Consider the following 27,425-nt stretch of genomic DNA (forward strand, 5'->3'; position numbering starts at 1 on the left):
TCAAATAATCATTTTGAGAAATGACAGTTTCTATTGAACAAACATTTATTGGGCACCTGCAATACTAGGAAATATGAAGAATGCCAAGACACATCAGAGATTTTTATACTCTAAACTTGCTTATAGTCAAGTAAGGGAGATGAAGGATGAACATAAGTAAGCTCTCTTCCAGAATGAATGTGACACTGCTATAGGTTCAACGGGAGGAGAGTTGAGGGCAACAGGAAGGCCTTGACTGGAGGATGGGTTGGGAAGGCATGGATGTAAGATAGGAAGGTGCAAAGGCAAGGATGGGGAGCATATGACAGCATGGAGTTAGTCACTGGCCCCAGCTTTACAGCCCTTTTGTGGCTGTGCACACGCACAATGGAACTGCTGTGAACGAAGCTTTAAGTTGGGTTGATGAGCCAGGGGGATGGATGAGGTGGTGTCCTTAGAACTACCGACATAATGTACACTCATTTATAGTGCTTGATCACTGGTTTCTCTGGAACAAATGCAGAGCAAGCTTCCTTCCTCTACCTAATTGTCACTTGATGGCTTGACGGAGGGGTCAGTGAGTCCGCTTACACAGAAGAATATTCCCTATTTCCCTAGCCACTTCCTTGCTCTTTGGGGACTTCATCAGTTTTTCTCTTATAGAAGAAATATTTATCAGAGATATTTATTTGAATTCGGTGCACTTAGACACTTAGGAATAATAAGCATCTAGTATATGTCAGAACCTGCCCCATATTCTGTGAGGGATATAAAAATGGGTACGATGTAGCCTTTGTTCCCATTGGGGAAATAGGCAGACGAGTAAATAAAAAGTTCTGCCTTGCAGTTTGCCACCTGAGAGTTACGAAATGCTAAGGGAAATTTCCCTCCATCCTTCCCTCCCATCCTCCCTCTTCTCTTGTCTTTGGGGATTTATAGAATTTAGGGATCACACCCAAAATTCTGGGAGGCTGAGAGGAGAGTGGGGGTATGTAGTAAGAATGGCTTCTGAGATTCACAGGATGACATTGCCTGGGGTTGGGGGTGCCAGGAGAATATATCACCCTGAGCAAAGATACAGAGGTGGGAAAGTGTTCTGAGATCCACACGTAGCTCAGCTTGTGAGAATGTTGAGCATTTGGGGTGGAGTAGTAGGAGATAAGTCTGGAAAAGCAGATCCTGATCCTGCCTGGTTTCATATCATCAAATAAATAAAATTATATTACACTTTGGAGTTTCAATCAGTTGTGCCACTCCGTGGACCGATTATGATGGAAACAGTGTGATAAAGTTATGGTAGGAATAACTCTGCCTCGTGATTATAAAGGTGCTTATTTTTCTTTAGAGAAATGGTAAAATCAAAAATTTAACAAGTTAAATCTCCATAGTTAAAAACAGACATGGGAATTTCATAGACCATAATTCAAAACTAGAATTTCAAAGTGTTTTAATTGTCACATCTTAGAGAAAGTATCATAGGCCTTCAGTTTTAAAATGGAAATTTCATACCCTTTGTAGATAACTAAATCAGTAAGATTGTCTTTATCAATAAAGAACATCTCAGCTTTTCTAAGTTCATTTTTCTTAGGGATTTGATTAAGGAAACTTTTTTTTTTTTTTTTTTATGAAGAGTGTCCCAGTGACAAATGTATGCTGTTGTAAAGAAAGATAATAGACAAGGCATAGCCTTGCAAATCCCACACTAGAGGAGTAAATGTTTGGAATAAAAGATTTTTCTTTTCACTTTATGCAAATGGTTTCATCAACTAGTTCTTTTTTTTTTTTTTCAGTACACTTATTTAATGGTTAAAGATCACTCGTTATCGCTTATTCAGGAGAGGAAAGAAAGAGCAGCAGACTTAAAACTACCTTTAAAGATCCATGAAGATGTATTTCAAACGAAAATAGGGCATTCGTGAAGTGGTACTGAATCATTAGGAAAATAAGATTTTGCCAGAAAGGTTAGGTGGCACACTATTTCAGTGAATATCTACCTACAATGGGAAGAAGGATTTTGAAATATTTAAAAGATGAAGTCTGATGATTTATTTTCTAGCTCTGAACTAGGACAGAATGAGATGAGGAGCCAGTGTCTTAGTTCAGCCTTGTCTGGAACCCTCCTTCTTCTGTATTGAGGTCCCTGGATGCTCAGGGCCATAAAACAAAGGGCGACTCCTTTGCAAACGCTCCTTCGTTCCATTTTTAACACCAGGATTTTGGAGTCTAGCCAGTCCAAACTTAGAGGTGGCTACACAGGACAGTGATACAAAGTCTCTTAAACTTTGCCTCTCCGGACCAGCTGAAATAAATTGAGGAATGAAGCTATATTGTAACAGCCACCACTTGCTGCTACAATAGCGTTGAATCCTGCAGGGAGTCTGCATCCTCATACTTGTGACATTCTTGGCCTGAGCTTGCCCGGAGCAGTAACTCCTTCTAGTTGTAAAGTAATAGCCTGGAGAAGAAAAAAAAAAAAAATCAAGATTAAATATTTTTCAATGCCGGAAAGAGAGCTCTCTAAACTTTTCCTATTTTGTTTTATGAGGATTTACATAGGTGTTGCTTTTGGTCTGATCTTCTATTTCAAACATTTAATTTACTTGTAATTTACAGTAATGTTTCACATTTCTGGCCTCTTGAAATAGGGTGTTCCACACAAATGACTCCCCCCGCCCCCAGTGGCTGATTCATGCCTAATAAATAACGGTGCTAGCAAATTATTGATCACTGTCATTGATGCATGTGGAACACTGTAATAAACAGTGCTTAGGTTTTACAGGAATAATTTTTGGTGACAGCTTCTCTAAAGTACATTCACACATTTACTATTCATACACGGACTCTATGAGACAGAAAATGTTAATGTCCTAGAGTCCTACTGAAGCTTGTCCAGCGGTTTCCCCTGAATGAGAGGCGCTTAGACTTAGCTGACGATGTTGCTCTTCACCCACTGTCGATGACCCCTTCTCAGTATATCCCTTTTGAACAGACAAGCATTATTCTGAGCCTCTGGGGAAAACTAGACAGACAAGTTTATTACTTTGCATGCACTTCTAAACTAGTGAATTCTGAAATTGACGTTACCTTCATGCCACTGCTCTAGAGAGAAGTGTTTTGCCTTGAGATAGTTGATTTCCCTCAGTCCCCAGAAATATTTCCTCTATCTCGTTTCTCAAGGCTGCATCCTGGAAGATTGAGATTTGGCCAAATTAGTTGAGGAGTTAATGGACATAAATTACTACCTACCTCCTCTTTGTAGCCTTCATCCCACAGTTAAACCGGATGTAATCGAGATCTGGTTTATAATGATTTGTAATCAAAGCCTGTCCATCGTTCAGCAGAACTTTTCTGGCAGAATGAGAGATGAGAATCTGGTGTGTGTCACCTAAGCCACCAGGCAAAAACCTTTTTGATTGAGAAATTCTGATGTTGCTTGTCAGAGAAACACGAATGCAAAGGTTATTTTGAATAAGCCCCCAAACATAAAGATAGAAGAGCAACTCTCACTCTGCCGTCACCAAAAGTCCCAAACCACGCCAGATCAGAAGAGGCAGAAAAACAAGCGGAGACAGGGTATAATTTCTGACTTTGAAAAACAACAGAGAGAAAGTCCACGTCAGGGAACTGCTCAGATACAATTATTTGTTAGGTTAAGAGTAAGTCAAGGACTGAGGTATTTTTCTTTCCATGTAAACTCTCAGCTCACTTTCATGTGGTATTTTTCTGTTTTTAAAAGCTCATGCTTCTTTCTTTCTGTCTGTCCCCTTCCTTATATGTTTCTCATTACATACAGCAAGGATTATAATTTGCTATTTATAACTTTGACTATGTCCTTCAAAGAGCACACGCTGCTAATATCTCAGGATTTGGAAAAAAAACCTACTCCCCCTGACCCCCACCCCAGCTGACTGATGACCATAACCGGATTGAGATGATAATTTAAACAGAATAACTCAGTGGATGTTTTTGTGCTCAGTGGATTTTAGAATATTATTTTTGTGGTTATCTTTATGTGCTTATTTTACAAAGCTGGAAGAGAAACTTAAATCAGTGAGGATAAAACTTTGCCAAGATATTTTTAAAAATCACTAAATACAAAGCTTATTTAGGTATTTTTCTTGCTGTTCTATTTTTATTTCTATTCCCTTATGACTCCCAAATACTTGGTTGTGGATGGACACAATAACGTCCACCCCTGGTGGGCCATAGTTTGCCTTTAAGTTTGTCCAGAACAGGCCCTTCCAGTATTTAGTGGAAGCAGCAAGAATGGCGCTTTATCGACAAGCGAGATTTTAGCGGGAACTTCCCTGTGAGGGAGCCACCCACTGATGCCCCTTCCTGTACCGACAGGCCAACAGTCTCCTGAGAATGACAACACCATCAAGGACTTGCTCCCGGAAGATGCGGGGATCGACCACCAGACAGTTCACCAGCTAATCACAGTGCTCATGAAGTTCATGGCCAAGGATGAGAGCAGCGCCGAGTCAGACATCAGCAGCGCGAAGGCCTTCAACACAGTCAAGCGGCACCTGTATGTCTTACTCGGCTATGACCAACAGGAAGGTTGCTTCATGATCGCACCCCAAAAAATGCGCCTGTCAACTTGCTTTAATGCATTTATTGCAGGAATTGCCCAAGTAAGTGTAAAGTTTTGGGAGTCCTGTCATTGGGGTTTTAGCAGAAGCAAGTTATTAAGTTCCATTTGGCCAATATTGGTTCTGTGTAAAAGGTTTACGCAAGTCACTTTATTGGGTAGCGGTGTGTGGAAGGGAGTATGAGATGAGTAAGACTTAAAGGAAGGATAGGATTTTTCAGAGGGGCAGGAGTGAAATACACCTAACATAAAATTTACCATTTTAGCCATTTTAAGTATACAATTCAGTGGCATTAAACATACTTGCATTATTATGTAACCACTATCCATCTCTAGAACTCTTTCATTATCTTGAACTGAAACTTTACCCATTAAACAATAGGGGAGTTAGAATTTTTGTTTATGGGTTTTTGAAAGTCTCTTACCGTTTTTGGCTTCAAGTGGAGAATTGAGTTAATCATACAACTTACTCCATGTTATATTATCACCCTTGGCTTTTTCTGTGTTGTGTGTTACTGCTAACTGCTGTATTTTACACCGTGGTGTACATTTATCGTACTTTACTATCCAGTTCCCCCGTGATGGATACTCATATTGCTCCCAATTACTCAGCACTCCATACAACTCAGCAGTGAACATCTGCACATGTATCTCATCCACCACCGTGAGAATTCCTTTGAAATATGGATAAAAGGCAGAATTAATGTATTATTGGGTGTATGTATGCCTAATTTGACCAGTGCTACAAATCTCACTCTCCAGAATCAAATCTGCAAAGGGTATCAAACATGGGGCTAGAGGGAAATTAATATGAATTTCAACTCTGCCACTGTTATTAACTGTTATGGCCTTAGGCATCCTCTGCTTCTTTGCTCATTAGTAACAGATTTTTGTTTTGAAAGATTAGAGACAACATATTGCAAAGCTTTTAATCAGTGCCTGTCTCATGGTAGGAGCTCAGTGATGGTAGCTTTTATCAATTCGCTCAAATAGATTGTAACATAATGAACACTGATAAACAAATTAGTAGCCATATGCACACGGTTGTCTTTTGCTGATGCTGGTAACTAGATGGATCAGCACAAGTACTCAGTGGTTTGTGATGAAGGGAGGGTGCACCATTTCAGGTCCAGACTCCCCTCCCTTCCTCCTTTCTTCTCTCACTTCTCTCTTTCTTTTTAAAAAAATTTTTTTTAAGTTTATTTATTTTGAGAGTGAGAGAACACAAGCAGGGGAGGGGCAGAGAGAAGGAGAGACAGAATCCCAAGAAGGTTCTGTAATGTCAATACAGAGCCCGACGCGAGGCTCAGACTTAATAACCCTGAGATCATGACCCAAGCCAAGATCAAGGGTTGGACGCTTAACGGACTGGGCCACCCTGACACCCCCCTTTCTATATTTACATTATGCATTTATATTTTAATAAAGCAAAAAATCAAATACAAATCTCCAGGAAACCCATGACAAAATAAGTTACTAACATTTTGGTGTATATTGCTGGCTCCAAATTTATATACGTTCATATGTACATGTATACATGTACATGTATATGCACACATATTTTCTATAATAATGGGATCATATTATACATGTGGATAAATATAGGTAACCTCTTTTAAACTTGGGTACATAGTGTTGTCATACAAACAATCTTTCACTTAACTAATCTCGTATTGTTGACTATGGAGGTCATTTTCTTTTTTTTGTTTTTTTTTAATTTTTGAGAGCCAGAGAGAGACAGCACGAGCAGGGGAGGGTCAGAGAGAGAGAAAGATACAGAATCTGAAGCAGGCTCCAGGCTCTGAGCTAGCCTTCAGCGCAAAGCCCAACACGGGGCTCTAACCCACAAACCGTGAGATCATGACCTGAGCCGAAGTCGGACGCTTAACCGACTGAGCCCCCCAGGCACCCCTGGAGGTCATTTTCAACTTGGGGTGACTATAAGGCTGTATCTTCATGTATACATCTTGCAATGGTTGTCTGATTTTTTTTCCTTAGGATTTATTTAAATACTGTATTGGAGGCTGCATACTTTTTCTTACTTCTGAATAGATACTGCTAAATTGCTCTCCTGAAAGGCTGTGCTGAATAATACCCTTGCCAGTGACATCTGAGAATGCCCGTTTCCCCAGTCATTACCAGTAGTGGGTGTTTTCATTGATTCTAATTTAATAGGACGTTTTAATAGATAAAATTTTATTTTTAGTTCATAATTTAGTGGACCCATTAAACAATTAGATAGTTACATGGACTGAAATAATTTTAATATAGAAGCTTTAAAAAATTTCTTGTGAGGTTTAACTTCTCCTCCTCTTTGTTCATTGGCCATTCCTGGTAATATTTTGTGAGATGCCTTTTAAATATTTTGCCTGTTGTTCTGATGGTTCACATTTTCCTTTAGGCTTATGAACGTTCTTTATAGCTTTCCTTCAGTTATTAGTATTTTTCCTCTTTCAGGTTATGGACTATAACATTAACTTGGGCAAACACCTTCTCCCTTTGGTGGTTCAGGTGCTCAAATATTGCTCTTGTCCTCAACTGCGGCATTATTTTCAACAGCCACCTCGTTGTTCCCTCTGGTCCCTAAAACCTCACATCCGGCAGATGTGGTTGAAGGCCTTGCTTGTCATCCTTTACAAGGTGAGTTGCTGTCATCACTCAATGTGCAATGATTTCTCCCAGAGAGGAGAACACCGAAGAGACCTAACTTGAGAATTCTGCAAGAGAGTAATTTGACCTCCAGAGGAAGAATCATGATGTACAGTTAGTGTTGAGAAGTAAAAAGCCATTGGAATAGAAATAGAGACCAGGCCAGTGTATGTGCTACAAATATCAAAAACAAAAAAATAACGAATTGTAGGCTACTGAGATCAGCAATCTCTGTTTGTGCTCAGAATCTCAGATTTTATCTTTGTTTTAATTATTATGCCAGAAAATAAAATATTGAAAGTTGTGTTCATGCCAGAGAATTTTCTTGAAAGGAATTGTAACTGTGAACTGGCATGCACTGCCATCCGTGGTTTGGTGCAAGAGGAAGGAAATAGGATCGCTCGTCAAAATAAGGCCGTAATAAAAGCTTATGGTTTTGCTCTTCTGTATATTTCTTTTTATCCCCCCGAGAAATACTGAGAAAAGTATCTAGCAAGATCAAGTGAAAAAACTTACCCTTCAAAATAACTGTTTATATTTTTCTCCCTCCATTTAATCGAGCAGTATCCATACCGAGACTGTGACATCAGCAAGATCCTGCTGCACCTGATTCACATAACAGTCAATACACTCAATGCACAGTATCATAGCTGCAAGCCCCATGCCACGGCAGGACCTTTGTACAGTGACAACAGTAACATAAGCAGATACAGCGAGAAAGAAAAAGGTACTTTCCCTATATCGATTCTATCCCAAACTTAGCTTGAATATGTCATATGTTTCTGGACAATGTTTTTCTTAGGAGATAGCAGAGCGCCCCCAGGTATCATCCTGGAATCAAAAAATCACCTACTGCTTCATTAATGTTCCAACTTTCCTATTCATGTCGCTGCTTTAATTTTGTTTTTAAATGAGCAGTCCAGAGAAATAACTGCTATGCTTCTAAAGCCCATTTCATGAGAAATGTATTGTAAAAAGAAAAACTGTCTACAATTTGGTTAAGTAGCATTTGTAAGCCTTTTCCTGTGTGTTGGAAGCATCTTGTTTAGGGCCGTGAAGTACATCTTGGTCGGCACTACGTGGAGCCATAAGTCATAATCTTGTCATCTCTAGTTTGTTCCTGAACTTTGTGCTCACAGATTTGAATGGAGCCTAAATTCTCTGATGTGCTTCCTCCTAGCCTCCTTGTTCAATAAGAATTGATGTAAGGCAACTAAAATGAAATTTATCCTGCTCGGGTTTAAATCATTTCCAGTATCAACACTTTTTATATTGATAGCTTTTCTGCAAAGGAGGCAATAGAATGAAACTTTAGATAGAGTAAAATCCCAGCCTGGAAGTTTTCAGATGAGAGGTGAAGAACCAAGGAGTATGTCTTTAGAGCAAGTCACGAGGTGTCTAGACTTCCAAAAGGCGACATCATCTAATCCAATCCAGGGAGAAGGCCAAGCGCCCCATGATCCTTTGTAAAGATTCTGACTTGTTAGGACTGCTCTGGAAATACCTCACTAGGATGGATTGGAACCAGTGTTCATTTATTGCTAAAAGGTCCAAGAATCTAGGTTGGCCATGGACGGAACTGTGAGACTGAAGTTCTTTAAGTTCTGGTAGCATTCAGATCCTTCCTGAAGAATATCTTTTCTACCAGCTTCGGTCCCAGTTTCTGGAAAATTGGATAGATTCAGTTAAACAACAAAGGTCCTCAATCTGGGCTCTGCATTTGGGCCCATCTCAGATGAGCCTTTCTGAATGGGAGAAGCCTTCTGGAATTGCTTCCATCTCTCATTCGGAATGTTTTGAGGATTATTTCAAAATTATGTAATGGAAGTCACATAACTATTTCCTTGAAAAACGGTCTTTTTCAAAAGGGAACATATGTTTTAAAGGACGTAAAGAAATAAAACAGATCGTTGTGTTACATCTGCCCAGAAACGTGAAGATCTGATAGGCTTTGTCTTCTTTGGAGACCTTTCGTATCATTTTGATCATTAACACTTAGTTATAATTTGACCCAAAGAGATGAGTCTGATTACTTTATCTATCATCTGCTGCTTCAAATTTCATTTAGTTGTAGAGTCTTGTGTCTTAGGACAGGATCAGTCCTTAAAATTTGGCTCTATCCCTGTACTCCCTGGATACTCAAGAAATCTTATCGCCATAATCACACCGAGCCTTGTTTTGTCAATGGGTAGATATAAAAACAGGCCAAATACTATGTTTCAGGGAACTGACCTTGAATAGCAGGTTAATTATGTTTATTGTGGTATTAAATGCATTTCTGTAGCCTTTTCTTTTTCCTGCTTTGTATAGGGCTTTGGCTTTTCCAAAGGATAAAAGAACAAAATTTATCAAGTGAACTTTGTTTGCAACATAGCAACCCTTTCCTCACTAATATGTTTTTGGGTTATCTTTGATTTAAAAAGCGGCTAAATAGGGATAAAAGAGTACACAGAAATAATCTTTCCAGGCACTCTAAGGGACAGGTTTGTTTACGGAGCCTCAGGATCATTGGAATCAGAGTCCTTCTGGGATTCATAATAGTTACATGTGGCAAACTCCCCAGAGAAGGGTCTTACTTTAATAGGGGGGAATGTTATTTTCTGTTTTCTTTTTCCTTTGTTACTCTTTCAGTCCATAATCATGTGTGGAGCTTTTGAAATGACCAGTGGCTTTTCTAAGCTTTTTCTGTGTGTCGTGTGTCTCATTACCAAATGTAGAGTACAGTATTTTGCATTCACAAAGTATAAGGTGCATGTACTGTTAGGCTGTGTCTATGCCAGTTCTCAAATCCCAGGAAGGCATATGTTTTTGGACAGAGCAAGACCTACTCATTGTGTTGAATTTTCTTTTGCCAAATTAGCCTGAAAATTCACCCAAAGCAGCCATGTTCAAGGAGTGTCACAGATTCCTGAAATGTATGTGCTACCTGATTTTAAGAGCATTGGAAAAGTGTCCCCAAGAAGGCCCTATTGAAATATTGAGTGCTTCTTTTGAAAATGTTGCCAGTTGTCACATGGAAAATGAGAGCCAGCCTTATAAAAGGTCGCTCTGTCAACATTTGGATAATTTGACATCTCGATGAAATAGCAAGCCGTGGCCAGATCTTGAGATGGTGTGGAGACCACCTCAAACTTTGTTCCCTCATGCTTTCATTGAAGTGCTTGTGTAGACACAGCCTAAGAGAGAATAACCTCCTAAGTGTAATTTTGACTTTCTCTCCCCAATTAGAAGAAGATAGTGTTTTTGATGAATCTGATATTCATGATACACCTACTGGACCCTGCAATAAAGAGTCTCAAACTTTTTTTGCAAGATTGAAAAGAATAGGCGGCAGCAAAATGGTGAAATATCAGCCGGTTGAGATGAATGTTCAGAGAAGTATGAATTTTTTCCTCTTAGTAATTTTATGCAGAAATGTTGTACTCTACCTTTTGTTTGGGGTGAAATCTTAATTTTATTATGTTACTACACATTTTAATACCGTTGATTTTATATATATGTATGCACAAACAGTATATATATATACACATTTATATATATACGTGCCTGGACAGATACATCATTAACGTCATGATCGTCTTAGAGGGCCATTGCTTGATTTGATTTGTTGCAAAATGTTTGCTTCTCTTCCACACAATTTGAATACAGTTTCCTAGATCTGCCTCAGCCCAAAGCGATCCCCTCTCCCGTGCACAAATGAATAGAGCTGAGGAATTATCCTGAAGCCTGATTTTGGAAATAAGATCTTAAACTGCCATTTGGGGTTCTTTCGTTCCAGAAGTTTTCTGGTTTTCGAAACTAGAATTGAACATTGCAAAAAACTTGGCCAGAAAGTCAGTTTTACCTCCTATTGGAGCCGGGATTGTGGTTATGATTTATGCCAATTGTGTGCCTAAGTAGGAGGGGGAAAAATGGTGACGTCTCCAAGTAAAATAGTACTAGCTTTTTCTGTTTTAATCAGGTGAAATAGAACTGGCCGAATATAGAGAAACGGGTGCATTACAAGACAGCATTCTGCACTGTGTGAGAGAAGAAAGCATTCAGAAAAAAAAGCTGCGCTCTTTAAAACAAAAATCTCTTGATATAGGGAATGCAGACTCCCTCTTGTTTACGTTAGACGAGCACCGGAGGAAGTCCTGCATAGACCGGTGCGACCCAGATAAGCCTCCTGCCCATGCTGCTTACGTCATGCAAAGACATGACCACGGACGCCCGAGACAGAATTCTGCTACCCGGCCTGATGACCCCGAACTGCCCGAGAACCCCGCAATGGAAAGTTTCCAGGAAGCTCGCAGGCCTGTGATACCCGAAGTTCGGTTAAACTGCATGGAGACGTTTGAGGTCAAGGTTGATTCTCCTGTAAAGCCTGCTCCTAAAGAGGATTTAGATCTGATAGATTTGTCCTCTGATTCAACGTCTGGGCCTGAGAAACGCTCGGTGCTCTCAACGTCTGACAGCGACTCTCTTGTGTTTGAGCCCCTTCCCCCTCTCCGAATAGTAGAGAGTGACGAGGAGGAGGAGACCACGGGGCCGGGCCTGGGAAATGAGGGGGCCTCTGCTAAGAAGGCCGCCTCCTCTCCCTCGGTCCCCAGTCCCCGCTCTGTCCCCAGCCTCAGCACCCCTCCCCTCGTGCAAGTAAGTGTGGAGGATTGTTCCAAAGACTTTTCTTCCAAGGACTCAGGAAACCACCAGTCAGCAGGTGCCATGGACTTGGCGCTCATAGCTCTGGAGGACCCCGCAGACTCCGCAGAATTCGCAAAGCAGGGGGAGCCGCAGGACTTGGCCTGTGGCAGCCCACTGACGCTGAAGCAGAAACGAGACCTCCTTCAGAAGTCATATGCTCTCCCTGAGGTGTCCCTGGATGACAGCCCGGAGCCCAGTGTCCAGGAGGAGAAGCCCAGTGGGCCGATGCCGAGTTCGGGGGCAAAAACTGTCCTCCTCAAAGTCCCCGAGGATGCTGAGAATCCAGTGGGAAGTGAGAAGGCTGACGCCAGCGCCGAGTCCGATACAGAACAGAATCCGGAGAGGAAGACGGAAGAGGAGGGAGCTGAGGAGTCCGAATTCAAGATCCAGATTGTTCCCAGGCAGAGGAAACAGAGGAAGATCGCAGTCAGTGCCATCCAGAGAGAGTACCTGGACATTTCCTTCAACATTCTAGACAAGCTGGGGGAACAGAAAGATCCAGGTAAGCGCCTCTCTCTCTTTTCTCCCAGCCTTGTGTTCGAGTCCGTGCCTCTTTCTTGTTAGGGTCTCGCACTGACTAGGCATCAAAGTCTCGATCTTATAATGTCAGGGAGTGACATTATAATTGCTTCAGAATCACTCCGGATGCTTCCTGCTTCCTAGAGCGTGTTGGATTCAGATGTGGTTCTATTGGCTCCCTCAGTGTTTCTGTATTTGCTGTTTCTAAAGCTTTACAGTCAATTCTTGGCCACCCTTGGCAAGAAGAGGCAATAGTTAGTTCATATCAAGATATCCCAAATATCATCGAAGCCTTCCTTTAGAACAGAAAAGGTCATTAATTTGAACTCCTTTTGCTTTCTTTTGTTTTCCCATACTTCAGCCAGCTTTGATATATAGTTCAAAGAAGGAACAAACATGAAAAGCTAAAGAAAAGCAAAGGGTGCTTGGGTACGGTTAAGAATTGACTATAATCATGTAGGGCCCACAATGGGTTACATCTTCTAACCAAATGTCAGCAGTCTGATGGACATTGTGTGTCGTCAGGAACCAAAAAACCCAACTTACAACCCAGACCCTAGTTCACAGGCACCAGTTAATGGTGAAGTTGTCACAGCACTTGGATTTCCTGCCTTAGGTGTCATTTCTCACGTTTCCTTGGATGCACTGTTTCTAAGGAAGAGAATTCAAAAAAGTGGCAAGCCAATAGTCTGCCTCATCCTAAAACACAGTCTTTTGCAGTATTACCATAATGCTGATTGCAGCACTTTGCATTTCAGCTCAGGCCTTTAAAAAAAAAAAAAGAATATGTCTCGTTAGAAAAAATGAAATTGGCCAGGGATGCTTCTCGTAGATTTCATGTGGATCGCTGAGAACTGGGAAAGATCTTGGAAACTTGTAGCAGAAAACGTCGTTTTCTGTAGAAGGAGACAGACACTCTGAGGAAATCATGTCTCCGGTCCTGCAGACAGACAGGAGCAGCACCAGAACTATTGCCCTGATTCTAGTCCTTCCTCTCCCACTGCTCCACACAAAATCAGCTCCTAGGACAAGGGGTTAAGATTTTTTATTCGCCCCGGGAATTTCCTGAGATTTCCAGCTGCTCTCTACCTCCCGGGACAGAGCTCTGTACCTTGAATGTGCTCTGTAAAAATCTGTTGAAGGAACATGAGCATATTTGGAAAGGGACCCTTTCCAGGCAGCGGGAAGAATAAGATCCTGGTAACAACAGAAAGTTTAAGAAGGTTTCTTGGGAAACTGGTAAACCTTTTTATTGTTTGGATCCAGGAAGATTGCTACATATACATAGAGGAAAGTATTGACCCAGAGACTATAGAGGTTTGTAGGGTGGGTAGATAAGAAACCATATGAGGCCAAAGGGTGGGTTATAGGAAACTTAAGTCCACAGAGTGGGTGTGTATGATACATAGGTTGTAGTATGTATGTGTGTGTGTGCCTGCCTGCGTGTGTGTGTGTGTGTGTGTGTTTTGCCTCCTTTATCCGTCCTATGTCAGACTGTTCCCTAGGCTACCAGGGAGGAGATTGGTTTCATATTAATACATTTGTTATCAGAACAAGAGGAAAGCACCTGACAATTATGATGTCTTTAAAATGTTTCTAATATATGTGGTACTGCCATTGTTTTGTATCTGTATAGTGTCCCACCTCCCACAGACACACAGATCTTCTCTCCCTTACTGGGAGCTAGAAGGAGGCCTGTGTGCTCAGAGGAAGACACAACAGGCTTCTGCATACCTTCTCCCTCTGTCAGCTGGAGTAAAGGGAAGCTCCCAGTCCTTCCCGACTCAGAGCCTTAGCACCGTTGATTGCCTTGAACCACCAGGTCTACCCACATCGAGCACTTTCTCTCTGTTCCTGTGAGTCCCAGCAGGAAGGCCCAGGTGACCCTTCTAATTTCCGGAAGGCTCTGGACTTCTCCTGTTCCGAAGTTTTGTCCCCACTTACGCTAACTACTGAACCCCTTCCTTCTTCCTTCGTGAGCAGAATCTCCTATATGCTGTCTCCTCTGATGGCTCCTCCACGCCCTAGTTTCCTCTGGAAACCCGGCTCTGCCTGAGGTCACAGCTTTCCTCACTGCCTTGTCCCCTTGGACTTGGGTGAGGGGTAGACACCTTCCGTGTTCATCACCGGCCCTTTCAGGTCATTCCCCCCTTATCTCTGAAAACACCCAGCTCTGAACCTCTTATTACTGACCCCTGTGTTTTGGGTTTTTTTGTTGTTGTTGTTAATCTGGTGACAGTTTCACTCCTGGTTCTTTTTTCACTCTTTTCGAAACCGTTTCTGCCTTAATTATTAGTGATTCGAGTATTAGAGTAGATGACTCTTGGGGCGCCTGGGTGGCTTAGTCGGTTGAGCGTCCGACTTTCGCTTGGGTCATGATCTCACGGTTCATGGGTTCGAGCCCCGCGTCGGGCTCTGTGCTGACTGCCAGCTCAGAGCCTGGAGCCTATTTCAGAGTCTGTGTCTCCCTCTCTCTCTCTGACCCTCCCCTGCTCATGCTGTCTCTCTCTCTCTCTCTCTCTCTCCTAGAAATAAAAATTAAGACTCTTCTTTTTTTTTTTTTTTTATTTATTTCTAGGAAAGAGAGAGACAGTGTGAGCAGGGGAGGGTCAGAGAGAGAGGGAATCACAGACTGAAACAGGCTCCAGGCTCTGAGCTGGCAGTCAGCACAGAGCCCGACGCGGGGCTCGAACCCACGAACCGCGAGATCATGACCTGAGTGAAAGTCGGACGCTTAACCGACTAAGCCACCCGGGCGCCCCTAGAGTAGATGACTCTTCTGAGTCTCTGGCTTCTTAGTTCTTTGAATTCATCATTTCTAGTGACTTGGTTTTTAACCTCCGTCCTAGTTCGGCTATTCATTCCCATGGTCATGTCACAGACCAACAAATGCAGCCTTTCCATGTCATTCTCACGTCTCCTGTTCTCTGACTTCTGTTTCCCTCTCTCTAGGCGACACTGTGTTGGTCCAACTATCTTTCATGTCCCTCCCTTACTTCACGTCACCTCTCCTCTTCTCTACTCATCTCAATCCATGTAACCCTCCACCTGCTGCAGCCTCCCCGGCCTTTGCTTTTTCAGGTTTGCTGGGCTAAACACAACCTTGTCAGATCCACCTTTCCATCTACCAGCATCTGTAGATGCTGTGACTGGAGAAAAACACATAATAGTGACCGGTCTCATTTCAGATTCATGACCACAGACCTCACTGGCTCTTTAAACTACCTGGCAATCACACCGTATTTCCATTCTCCTCCATTCACGTTTCCATTCTCCCTCAGTGACTATGTCCTGGCTACTTAACTTTCCAAACTTCCGATTATTCTTCCTGTTTGACATAATCAGAAGAAATTTCCACAGTCTCCTCCCACCTCCTTGGCGTGCCTTCCAATGTCTGCACTTGTTCACCTGGCCTTCCTGGCTGGGGCTACAGGTGAACTGTCTGGTTACTGTTCAAAGCCAGCCTTTCCACAGGTGGACAAGATTCCACTTCTCTTACCTACTTCAGGATATAGGCCTAGAAATTCTCCCTTCTTTCTCCCTCCTTAGTCTTTGCTTCCTAAGGTATTCCTCACGTGAGCATATGAACATGATCTTAATGCTCTCTTATAAAAAAGCTCTTGATCCCAGTTCTCCTAATTATTGTCTCATTTTGCTCCTCCCCTCTTAGCAAAATGTTTTAAAGAGTTGCCTATATAATCATTATCTCCAACTTTCTCCCATTCTTTTCTCTCTCTCTTTTTTTTTTTTGAGGTTTATTTATTTATTTTTGAGAGAGAGAGTGCGCACAAGGGGGAGAGAGGCAGAGAGAGAGAGGAATCCCAGAGAGAGAATCCCAAGCAGGCTTCACACTCTCCACAGAGCCTGATGTAGGGCTCAACATCATGACCCTGAGCTGAAATCAAGAGTTGGACGCTTAACCAACTGAACCACCTAGATACCCCCCAACTCTTGTTTTTCTAAAGAATTCATCCTTCCTATGAAGTTTCATCCCCAGTGGTTCACCCAAGCATCACTTGACAAAGTCACCAGTGGTAAGTTCTTAGCTCTTACCCACCCACCCCCATTGTACTTGGCTTCTTTGATACCATACTCTCTTGATTTTCTGCTTATTCAATGGTCACTCCTCCTCAAACTCTTCCTTATGAGGGAGCACCCTACAGTCTCAGTCCTCTATTTACACCTGCTCTTCTGAGTGATCTCATCTAATTTTATGATTTTACATATTGTCTGTATGCTGAGACAACTCCATCCGTTGCCAGTTGCTGGAAGAATGCTGTGTAACAAGCATAAAATCTCCGCAACATCTAGCAATAAGTCATGGGTATTTATTTAATTGGACAGTCTGTTGGTCAGTGTGGATTGGCTAATCTAGGCTGAGCTGGGCTGGGTGGCCCACCTTCTCCTAGGACTCTTGAAGCCCAGGAATATCTTATGATGATGGCAGAGGTACAAGACAGCAAGGTTAATTGCACAGGTGCTTTTTAAGCCTTGGTCATGTCTTGCCTACAAACATTTTATTAGCCAAAACAAATCACCTGGCCAAACCCCAAATAAGGAGAGAAATATATCCTGCCTCTTATGAGGGAGGAACTTCTAAGTCAAATGACAAAGGACATGGATTTATGGAGGAGTGAAGAATTGGAGCCATATCTATCAAGTATTACATGGGATGTACTCATAATAAAAAGTTATCTGTTGGTTATCTGAAATTAAATTTTAACTGGGAATCCTCTATTTTGTCTGGCCACCTTAATCCACCTTCAGAGTATACCCAGAATCTGGTCCCGTCTTACCATCTCTCTTCTCCCACTGGGCTCTGAGCCACCAACACCTCTCACCTGGGTCAGTGGCGATAGCCTCCTAACAGGTCCCCTGCCTTCTACTCGTGTTGTCTTCATACCTTCTCAACACAGCGGGTGGAGCGATCCTTTAAAACTTAAGATTATACTACTCCTCTTATTCCAACCCTCCATTGGCTCCACATTTCTTCCATAGTAGAAGCTCAGGTCCTTTATATTCCTGAAGTGCTATGTGGCCTTGATTCTCATTAGCTCTCTGACTTCATTTTATGCTGCTATCACCACATTGCTTCTACCCAGTTGCTGTGGCTGCCTGCCATTTCTTTTTCCACTTTTTAAAACATTTCTATTCAAGTGAGTTAACATATAGTGTAGTCTTGGCTTCAGGAGTAGAACCCAGTGATTCATCTCTTACATATGACACCCAGTGCTCATCCTGAAAAGTGTCCTCCTTAATGCCTGTCACCCATTTAACCCATCCCCACTCCCAGGAACCCTCAGTTTGTTCTCTGTATTTCAGGGTCCCTTATGCTTTGCCTCCTTCTCTGTTTTTATCTTATTTTTCCTTCTCTTTTCCTATGTTCATCTGTTGAGTTTCTCAGATTCCACATATGAGTGAAATCATATGATATCTGTCTTTCTCTGACTTATTTTGCTTCACATAATACCCTCCAGTCCATCCATGTTGTTGCAAATCTTCCTGCCATTTCTTGAGCCCTCCCCACATAGCTTCACCTGGAGGTCTTTATGATTGGCTGTTCCCTGTTCCCTCAACCTTAAAATGTCTTGCCCACATGTCTGCCCAGCTCACTTTCTCACTTCTTTTGATCCTTTGATCAAACACCAGGCTCCCAGTGAGGCCTGGACCACACCCTACCTTTCCATCCCTGTCTGGCATCTTGGAATCCCTTCCTTTCTGGTTTTCTTCTACAGAGAATTACTCTTCTAACTTGAAATTTTACTTTTATGTATATTAATTATTGTCTGTTTCTCCCCCCACTAAAATGAAAGTTCCCAAAGGCAAGGATTCTTGCCTGGTTTGTTCACTGGTTGTATATCAAGTGCCTAATAGAGTTTTTGCAAATGTTTGATGAATGAATGGATGGTTATGACGTTTTCTATACATCACTATAAAAACTGAATAAAAATATAAAGGGGCACATGGGTGGCTCAGTTGGTTAAGCATCCGACTTTAGCTTAGGACATGATCTCAAGGCTTGTGAGTTCAAGTCCCATGTTGGGCTCTGTGCTGACAGCTCAGAGCCTGGAGCCTGCTTTGATCTCTGTGTCTCCCTCTCGCTCTCGCTCTCTGTCCCTCCATGCTCATGCTCTGTATCTCTCATTAAAAAATAAACACAAAATTTTTCAAAAACCAAATAAAAATATTTTACACGAAGTGTATAGGTCTGTTCAGATATTTATTGTATGTCCTAAGCTGTATACAAATGGAAGTTTTCATAAAATGATTTAAGATTGAGCAAAAATTGCCTGGCTTATGAAATCTTTGTACACTAACGATTAATAACAACTACCTTACAGTAAAGAAATTACATTTGCTTCAAATAAGAGATGCACCAAAGATTTCCGTAAGCAGAGCAAAACTCTAAAAGCCTCAATGGTCTTTCAAAGAATTCTCGAACATGAGTTTTAAGCTTTCTTGTTCTATATTGTTGGTGGGATTATCATGCCAGAGTAGCAGCATATGTAAAACAGAGGCAGATGAGGATGAAGAGAGGTGACTGTGCATTTATTTATTTATTTATTTGTTTATTTATTTATTTATTATTTTTTTGACTGTGTGTGTTGTTAGCTAGAGGTTTGGGGAGGATACCTAAGAGAAAAGTAATGACCTAATCTGTAATATCTTAGTGACTAAGGTAATTTAAAACAGGTAGTCATTTTGCGTGTAATTACTCAAGAGGGTGCAGGAAACACTGTAACAGTGATAGTTTTCTTTTTAAATCAGGAATGATTAATCTGGCAATCATGTCTATTCAGAAAGACCTCTGAGAGTCCAAAAGCGGATGTTCTAGCATCAGTGCTTGAAAACTTTCCTCCCAGAATCTCACCCAGGATCAATTTTACTTTTATTTCCAACAAGTTTAGTGATCAGCCGATAACAGAATAGCATCTGCATACTTCAGTTGTATGTATGGATGAACGTATGGTGACTTGCTCTGGACAAGAGAGAAATTGACAATATAAAAAGAATAGGACCGAATCATTGTGAAGCTTGAGAACTTGAAGCCATTTAGGAGGGGCGTCCCCAGGTGATAGCATGGAACATTCGTGGAAGCCTATTATAGGGTAAAGCCAGGCTGCTCACTGGGTTCAGTATACAGTGTTGCTTTAGGATGGCAAGAAGGTTTGTAAAGAATTTTAGGGGGTTTGCTATGAGAAACTATCAAGTTTTAAAGGATCATCTTTACCTAGAATAATGTGGAACAGCTTGTTTTCCATTACTGATAGATTAAGAAGACTATTGTGCATTTTATGCAGAAAAGAAATATAATAGAAAAGAAATAAAATAGAAGACTATTGTGTACTATTTATGCAGTAAATATTTCCTCTTAAATACATTTATTAAATAGAAGGATCACATGATATAGTCTGTTTCTTGGTCAACTAATAAAATAGAAAATCTGAGTTAATACAGTTTATTCCAAATTAGATACAGTCTCTGCTCTGCAATACTTACAGTTCATCAAAGGCTATAGACAGTATATAGAGAATTTCATTATAGCGTGTTAAGTTTGGGAAAGGTTAAAGACAAGGTGTTCAGGGATTACATAAGAGGATCGTATGATCCAGATTTTGATTTGTATTTTTTAGGAGCAGGGGGGTACCTTGAAGACCTTCTGGAGGAAGAATTGTCTGTATAATTGAGATGTAATTAGTGAGTAGGATGTTGCCAGAATGAAGAGGAGTGGTGGAATGATGTAGGTAGAATAAACCGTGAGCATCTTTAGGTAGCAGATGAAAAGGAATTCCATTCTGGAAAGGCTAAGTGACCAGCTGGAGGGTGTTCAGGAGGGGCATCTCGAAGCTCTGACTCTGTCATTGCGCTGTTGTGAATCTCTGGGAGGCACCTCCACAGAAGCAGAGTGTAACGTGGGAGCAGCTTTCCAGGGAATTTTGAAACCAGTGTGTATATAATTCTGTTAAAGTAATTAATGGGGCCAGAATGTACAGAATGATTCGAATGGGTGTGTTATGCAAGAGGGAAAAGATATGGGAAAGGTCCTTGACCTTGCTGTTACTCAATACCCTGAGATTTAAATAATGTTTCTGTTTGTAGATCCCTCTACTAAAGGACTTTCAACTTTGGAAATGCCACGAGAATCCTCGTCTGCCCCAACATTAGAAGCAGGGGTACCAGAAACCAGTAGCCATTCCTCAATAACAAGTAAGATTTCCTTCGCTGATCATTTCACCTTCGTTGATTTTGGAGCATTTCCTACCGCACTGTATTCAGTTTTTACACTCCTGCTTGTGGTGAGGTTTTTTCTTTATACGTGTTGTGTTAGCTTCCTGGGTGACACTCTGCTGTAAGATCTCAGAGATCCTGAGGCATAGGCTCAGTTTTATCAATAATAGCTCAAGTGTTTGATAAATCAGTACGGTTACTGATTGGCCAGAAATCCTAATTTGTTACGGATTCATCACTGAATTACATAATTCAATAAAATAAGAAGTACGTATGACTAGCCTAAACCTAAGGCACAGAACTAGTGTGGAGACAAAGGAAAAGCACTGCTTGTGACAGAATTTTACACGGAACACCTGGGTTCAATTTGAATCACTTCCGACACGTTATCTAAGTTATCATAAAATAAATGCAACAGCTATACCGCGATCCCAGTGTCATGACTGAATCTAGCCCTTTTGGATCTGAAAATACAAATGGCGTGAAATTCTACAGGCTCTGTAGGAGACAACTGTTTCGAAACTGCCTTCTGGGGTCGGGTCCTAGCTTTTGTCCTTGAGGAGCATGAGTTCCGTTGAGGTGAAGGTAAGGTGTCCACCTGGCTCAGTGGAGCCAGTGAGGAGACGTTAGCACGGGAGGCTCTCAGCAGGGATCAGAGATGCAGAGGCGTACCTTCTGCCTCCCTCATCCCATGCACTGGTCCCTCGTGTTCACGTGAACGCTGCCTGAGGAGCTAGTTAATTTTCCTCTGACTTTTTTTTGAAATGAGGATGATCCTGAAAACCCAATAAAGATCCTAACTTAAATGCTGGACTGGTAGTATGGAACAACATCATCATCTTCATTATTCATTCATTCATTCACTCATTCACTCATTCATTCATTCACTCAGCAACTATTTATTAAGTGACTTCTGGGTGCCGGGCACTGTGCTTGCCTCTGAGGGTCAAAGATGAATAAGTAAGAGATACCCCTTGTTCAAGGAGTTTATAGTCATAGTAGTAGTAATAGCCACGATTGATTTGACTCTTCTTGCTGGGCACTGTGCCAGATGGTTACACGCATTATCTTACTTAATCCTTACATTAGCCCTGCATGGCAGATATTATTGACCCCATTTTATAGACTAAGAAACGGAGGTTAGAGAGGCTAAGTGATTCGCCTAAGTCAGATAGCTACTAAGTGATAGAGACAAGGACTGATACTAGGTCTGTTTGATTTGCAAGTCCGTGCTCTTGTTTGGTATAACCCGCTGCCTCAGAAGAACTCAAATTCACTTATAATAGAGATTATAGAAATTCTAAGAAAGTGTTTTCAAGTGACAGTTACTTGCCCTTTTGGTAGCAAGGAAGAACAGCTAGTTCTGAACGTAATTGTTCTTTTATCATAAAAATCTGTTTGATGACATGATAAATCCCCCATTTTTAAACCCACATACTAAAATCATGAAAGTATAGTTTCTCCCCTCCTAATTTACCTGCGTCATCTAAAAAAAAGAAGATAGCAAATTGTAATTAGAATTCCAAGTTGGGTATAAATTGAGATAGGGCGACTAAGTCAGCTTGACTTCAGTGCTAGCTGAATGTGTCGTAAAATAAGTGTATCCCTGTCTCATGATCCTAACGTCATGACTGAACTAGCTTTGCTGGAGTCGCTCAGTGCATCATTACACTTCCACCTTCCTCCTCCTCTCCATTAAAAGCATGTATTGGATGGCTCTTGGTGGGGTGTTCTTGGAGGCATTATGCCAGGCACCCCACACACTGAGCTAAACATTAAGGGTTTTTACTCTCAGGGAATTCTGCTGTCTTTACAAACAACTGAAAATTGGAGAAATTATGAAATCACTTGAGGTTGTAAATCCTCCTTTGAGCATGTTAATTTTTAAATTGGTTAAGTCTTCTAAAAAGATTTCCGCTTTTGTATTTTACCTGAAAGTGTCCCCTTTCCAGTGAGTTCATAACATTGTAAATTTCAGCAATCAACAAGAATCAGAGATTTTCCATGTTGGTGAATTTAGCTGACATGGACTCCAAGACACAAGAATTCCCATCACACCCCCTCTTTGGATCAGTTTGCTCGATGATCATTCTGTAGCTAACCATGCCGTGACCGCCATGAATCCAAACAGCATGCTAATTACATTAAAAATGTTATAATTGATTTCACATGTCACCAAGTTGCAGTCTTGGTATATGGTGATTGTGAAGCCTGTGTATAACATTTAATGCTTTCCAGGGGCCATACAATCATCCCGGTTTCCACCATCCCCTGCTATGACAGGTACTTCAGAACTTCAGTTTCTGAAACTGTCCTCATAAGAGACTGAATAACATGCTCTCAAATGTCCAGGAGTTTGGGATCATGTAGAAAAGGCACATCAACGATTCTCTGCTTTTCTCACTGGGCTGATGGCAGAGACCGACGGGACCCCTAACAGAGTAATAGAAGGGTAGGAGACAGGTTGCTTTTTCACTCAACAGTCTACTGGCAGAAGTGGTTTGTTTTTTTTTTTTTAATTATTATCCTGGTTTGGAAATGCCCATAACTTGACATTTCTTTGGTGGGATATTTGCCAGTGCTTAAATGGCAGGATAAAAATATTACCATTATTTTCCAAAACAAAGATGTGTACCGGAAAACAATTGTGGAATGTGACTCGATTCATGTTTCCCAAACAGTGGGCAGAGGCTCATCTACAGAGATTGAAAACAGCATTGACTTTGGAGTCAACATGCTTTGAGTTTATGACCACCCCATTTGCTAGTTGGTTCCCAAGTAACATAATTTCATTTGCTTCAGTTTCCCTCTCTAAAAATTGGGGTTGATATGTGTCATCTTACTCCAAAACATAAATGTACACACATGCACACACCTTTACATGGCGACCCCACGGGGATATGATGGAGCCTTAAGCCATGGATGCACTAGCTCCATTTAAAAATAAAGTTAAGCTATAAATTCAAAGTAGTATCATCTGCCGTAATATCTTTTTGGAACGAGGTAGAGTATACAAATAAAAAAGTAAATGAAAGTAACCATTTTGTTGCAACTGTAAGTATTCTGCCGACTACAGATAAATGCTCACAGGCACCTTTTCTTTCTTTACTGAGGGAAGAAAGGCACTGGGAATAGCAGTGTGTCTGGATTTTGCCTCGGACAAGAGCATACAATTTACCAAACAATTATAAGTAGCCACTGAAGATTCAATTAAGGTTCTATATGAATTTGTAGAGCCTTTGTGTGCTGTGGAAATTTATGCCCCCCAGTAATCATGTCCTAATTTCCTCCATATAGCTCAGTATAGGCAGATGAAAAGGGGATCCCTGGGAGCTCTAACAATGAGCCAGTTAATGAAGCGACAGCTGGAGCATCAGTCTAGCGCCCCCCATAACATCAGCAACTGGGACACTGGTGGGTCAAGCCTTTTCTTCTCCTTTTACCTCTCAGATCAGCTAATGCCACTTTCTGTGTGTCCCCTCTGCTCTCGTGTTAAGGATTAGATGTTTCTCTTGTGTTCTGTGATTCAAATTATTTATTTAAAAAAAAAACAAACCTAAGGTCATGAATAAGTCTATTTAAATTTTCCAAGTGTTCTAGAGCCACCTGTTTGTCCCTTTAGGCTGGTCCAACTCTTTCTCCTCTAAGACCTGGATTCCAGATATTAGGTTATCTATCTGGGGGTTGAACGATGTAAATGCATACAGAAGGGAATGGGATTATGACTTCCTGATGCAGATTAACAAAAACACCAGTTTACCATATTCTGTGTTTTGTAAAGCACCCTGAATAAGGGAAAATTAGCACTAATACTAATACTAACAAACGTAGCTTAGCGACGTCATGATTTGCCGGTAGGTTTGGGAACATGAGCTCTGTGTTTTAGTCGGCAGGGTCATCAGGTCGGACACCCTCATGCTTATATGGTGGCGCTGCATCTAACCTCAGTTTTAAAATAAGAACTGAGCTGCCATGACATGTCCGTTTTAAACATGATCACTCTGCATTTTCTAAACTTTGGTACCACGTTCTGCACACATACACTTTCTCAAGCCAGGAGTACTGCTGTAAACCTGCTCTTTTTAGCGCCTGCCTTTCATGTTTTTCTTTTTTAATTAAAGGGGCCATTTGAGTTACAAGATTACATACGCAAAAGCACTTTGCAACACGCATGCACTATGAAAATGACACAGTCTATTACTGTGGTATGCTCTGGGGACCAACACTTGTATCAGACTATTTTAGTGTCTTGCTTTAGTACTTTCTGGCCATAGTTATATGAGATTATTATTTTAATATCCTTCCTATGGCCAGAAACTATCATGTCCACAAAACCAAAATACTGACATACTGTCATTTTTTTTCAAAACCATAATCTTCACATACATTTTATCTTCTCTCTCCCACCGCATCCATTGTTTTTTTTCCAAAAAGGAGAGCTAGATAAATAAATCCTACACACCATACCCAAGCCTACATTTAACGAGTGGTTTCAACTCTCCTGGCCTTTATGAGGGCTCTTAACATTTTAAAGGTTTCTTGTCTTATCTTCTTTTTGGTGGTAAGTGGTAGTGAAAAAAGTAATGGCCCAAAGCCACCAGGCAAGAAAGACAAGGAGAAAGTCAGGATAACCAGCCCTGACAGCTGACTGGGTCTAGATGGAGTCTTTCTGTCCACACCACAGAGGACTGTTTCTCTCTTTATTTACTTTGAGAGAGAGGTGGGGGTGGTGGAGGAGCAGAGAGAGGGTGAGAGAGAATCCCACCAGTCAGAACCTGATGCAGGGCTCAAACTCGTGAACCGTGAGATCATGGCCTGAGCCAAAATCCAGAGTCAGATGCTTAACTGACTGAGCCACCCAGGTGCCCCCCTGTGTCTCTCTTTACTGAGATGAAACCATGTAAGGAACCGAGGATGGAAGCCTTTGTTTGGTTAGTTCTCGGATAATTAAATGCTCCCCACTTACTTTTGGTAGGTTGAGTTGGGGCTCTGAAGATTATTTTACCATGCCTCTGTTTTCTGTAGCAAGTACCTCAGGCTCAGCTAACCTTTCAGATTTGGATTACAACTGCAACCTAGTTTGATTGGCTCAGTAGAGTTATAAAAAGACAAACAGATCTCAATGTCCAATCCAAATTTTAATTTAAAAAAATCTACATGATGCCAAATAACCCATTCAACTGAATTTTTCACATTCAACCGAACTTCAGCCTCGTTCATGTTACTCTGGCTTCTCACTTAATAGTCGCCATTGACATGCTGCCTGAATTTCTTTCACCTGTTTTCGTAGGCTTGTTTTCCATTCTCCAAGTTGGTTCTCTTAAGTCCCCAAGTCCTACTGGAGCTTCATCTTAATACACTTGTTTTTATTAGTGGGACAAAAAGTCTTCCCTGAATCTAAGACCACAGGAGAATCGATGAATGTAGAGTTGAGTGTTAGGTGGCGTGCCACTTTATACTACACATGTTGATTCAGTGACTCATTGGTCCCCAGAGGAACAAGTCTAATCATGTAGACACTGCAAAAGGCGGTCTAAAACCTGGGTCATGATCGATTCACCTCAGCATGCACCTGCTTGCTCGCTGAATACCTGCCTCGACTCCATCCATGCACATCTGATGGTTGCTTCTCTGTCTCATCTTTCATAGGAAACAAATGTTCCAGAAGCACCGCTCCTCCATTTCCTCCCTTGTTCCCTTATTCCTGTTCCTTAGCCCTCAGTGAAACACTGCCATTTCCTTGCTACCAGTTCCACATGTTTTCTGTATGACCTTTCGGCCATTGCCCCAAATGATCACTTATATATTTACTGATTTGCATAATACATTTATTTCGTGGCTGTGACATTAGCCTTTCATTTTTTATTTCATTTCATATCAAGAGATAATAGTATTTGAACTTTTTTTTGGTGAGGAGGTAGAGAATCTGGACTTTTTTGGGGCAGTTTTAGATGCTCTCCTGCTTTTCATTGCACTTCATATACCTGAATGAAAGGTTTGTAGTGAAAGCCCAGACTACCCTCCCCTGAAATCTAGGATGTTTCCTGTAAATATTAATAATCAACAATAACAGTGACCAAAAAAATGGCCCCAAGAAATTATTTGTTAAATTCTTTGTATTGTGAATCATGCTGAATTGACCACATTGAAGACTGAAATGCTCTATTTATCCACAGAACAGATACAGCCCGGGAAACGCCAATGCAATGTGCCAATGTGCCTCAACCCTGACCTGGAGGGACAACCATTGAGAATGAGAGGTTAGTTGAGTGGTGGAATCTCAGACTGGATGAGCTGAAAGACACTGTGTATATCAATCACCCGGTCCCCCAGTGAGGGCTGGAATCTCTTCTTCAGCATTTGTATTAAAAAAAAAAAAAAAAAAGAACTATGACCACATCTCTTAGTGAGCTCCTTAAATCAAGCAGACTTGTTATTTAGGACCTATCACTCGGGACCATACCATTCTTCTAATTTTCCTTAGGAACAAGGAGATATTTATCTTCAGCTTTTGCTAATATTCATTGGGCAGTGAGTAGCAGTTTTAGCCCCTGGATGTGATGGGACTCTTCTCACTTATGGGTCTAGGAAAAGCTTTTATGAGCAGAAGTCAGGTTGGTTAAACAACTCTGGTGCTTAGCCACGATCCAGTGACCAAGTTAGTAGCAGCAAAAATGGAACGAGGTCATGGGAACAAAGACAGAAAGTGACTCTCTTTCACAATAAACTGAAGAAATCCATTGATGTAGCAAAAGAACTGATGGGTACATGT

General features: G+C 41.3%; 1 protein-coding gene across 2 annotated transcripts in view; it reads left to right on the forward strand.

Moving 5' to 3' along the window:
* The window catches only part of UNC79 (unc-79 homolog, NALCN channel complex subunit), a 208,017-nt gene that overhangs the window by 107,323 nt on the left and 73,269 nt on the right, over positions 1 to 27,425 (forward strand). The window contains exons 24-31 of one of the 2 annotated variants that reach the window (XM_039217277.1): positions 4,330 to 4,616; positions 7,031 to 7,213; positions 7,787 to 7,949; positions 10,451 to 10,600; positions 11,184 to 12,407; positions 20,525 to 20,632; positions 23,951 to 24,067; positions 26,830 to 26,913. In XM_039217277.1, the coding sequence (XP_039073208.1) occupies positions 4,330 to 4,616; positions 7,031 to 7,213; positions 7,787 to 7,949; positions 10,451 to 10,600; positions 11,184 to 12,407; positions 20,525 to 20,632; positions 23,951 to 24,067; positions 26,830 to 26,913 (2,316 nt within the window). The remainder of the gene's footprint in view (positions 1 to 4,329; positions 4,617 to 7,030; positions 7,214 to 7,786; positions 7,950 to 10,450; positions 10,601 to 11,183; positions 12,408 to 20,524; positions 20,633 to 23,950; positions 24,068 to 26,829; positions 26,914 to 27,425) is intronic. The other variant, XM_039217278.1, reaches the window with a different exon arrangement.

The sequence above is a fragment of the Hyaena hyaena genome, unplaced genomic scaffold (genome assembly GCF_003009895.1).
Source record: "Hyaena hyaena isolate Hyena2069 unplaced genomic scaffold, ASM300989v1 scaffold_676, whole genome shotgun sequence".
Lineage (NCBI taxonomy): Eukaryota > Metazoa > Chordata > Mammalia > Carnivora > Hyaenidae > Hyaena > Hyaena hyaena.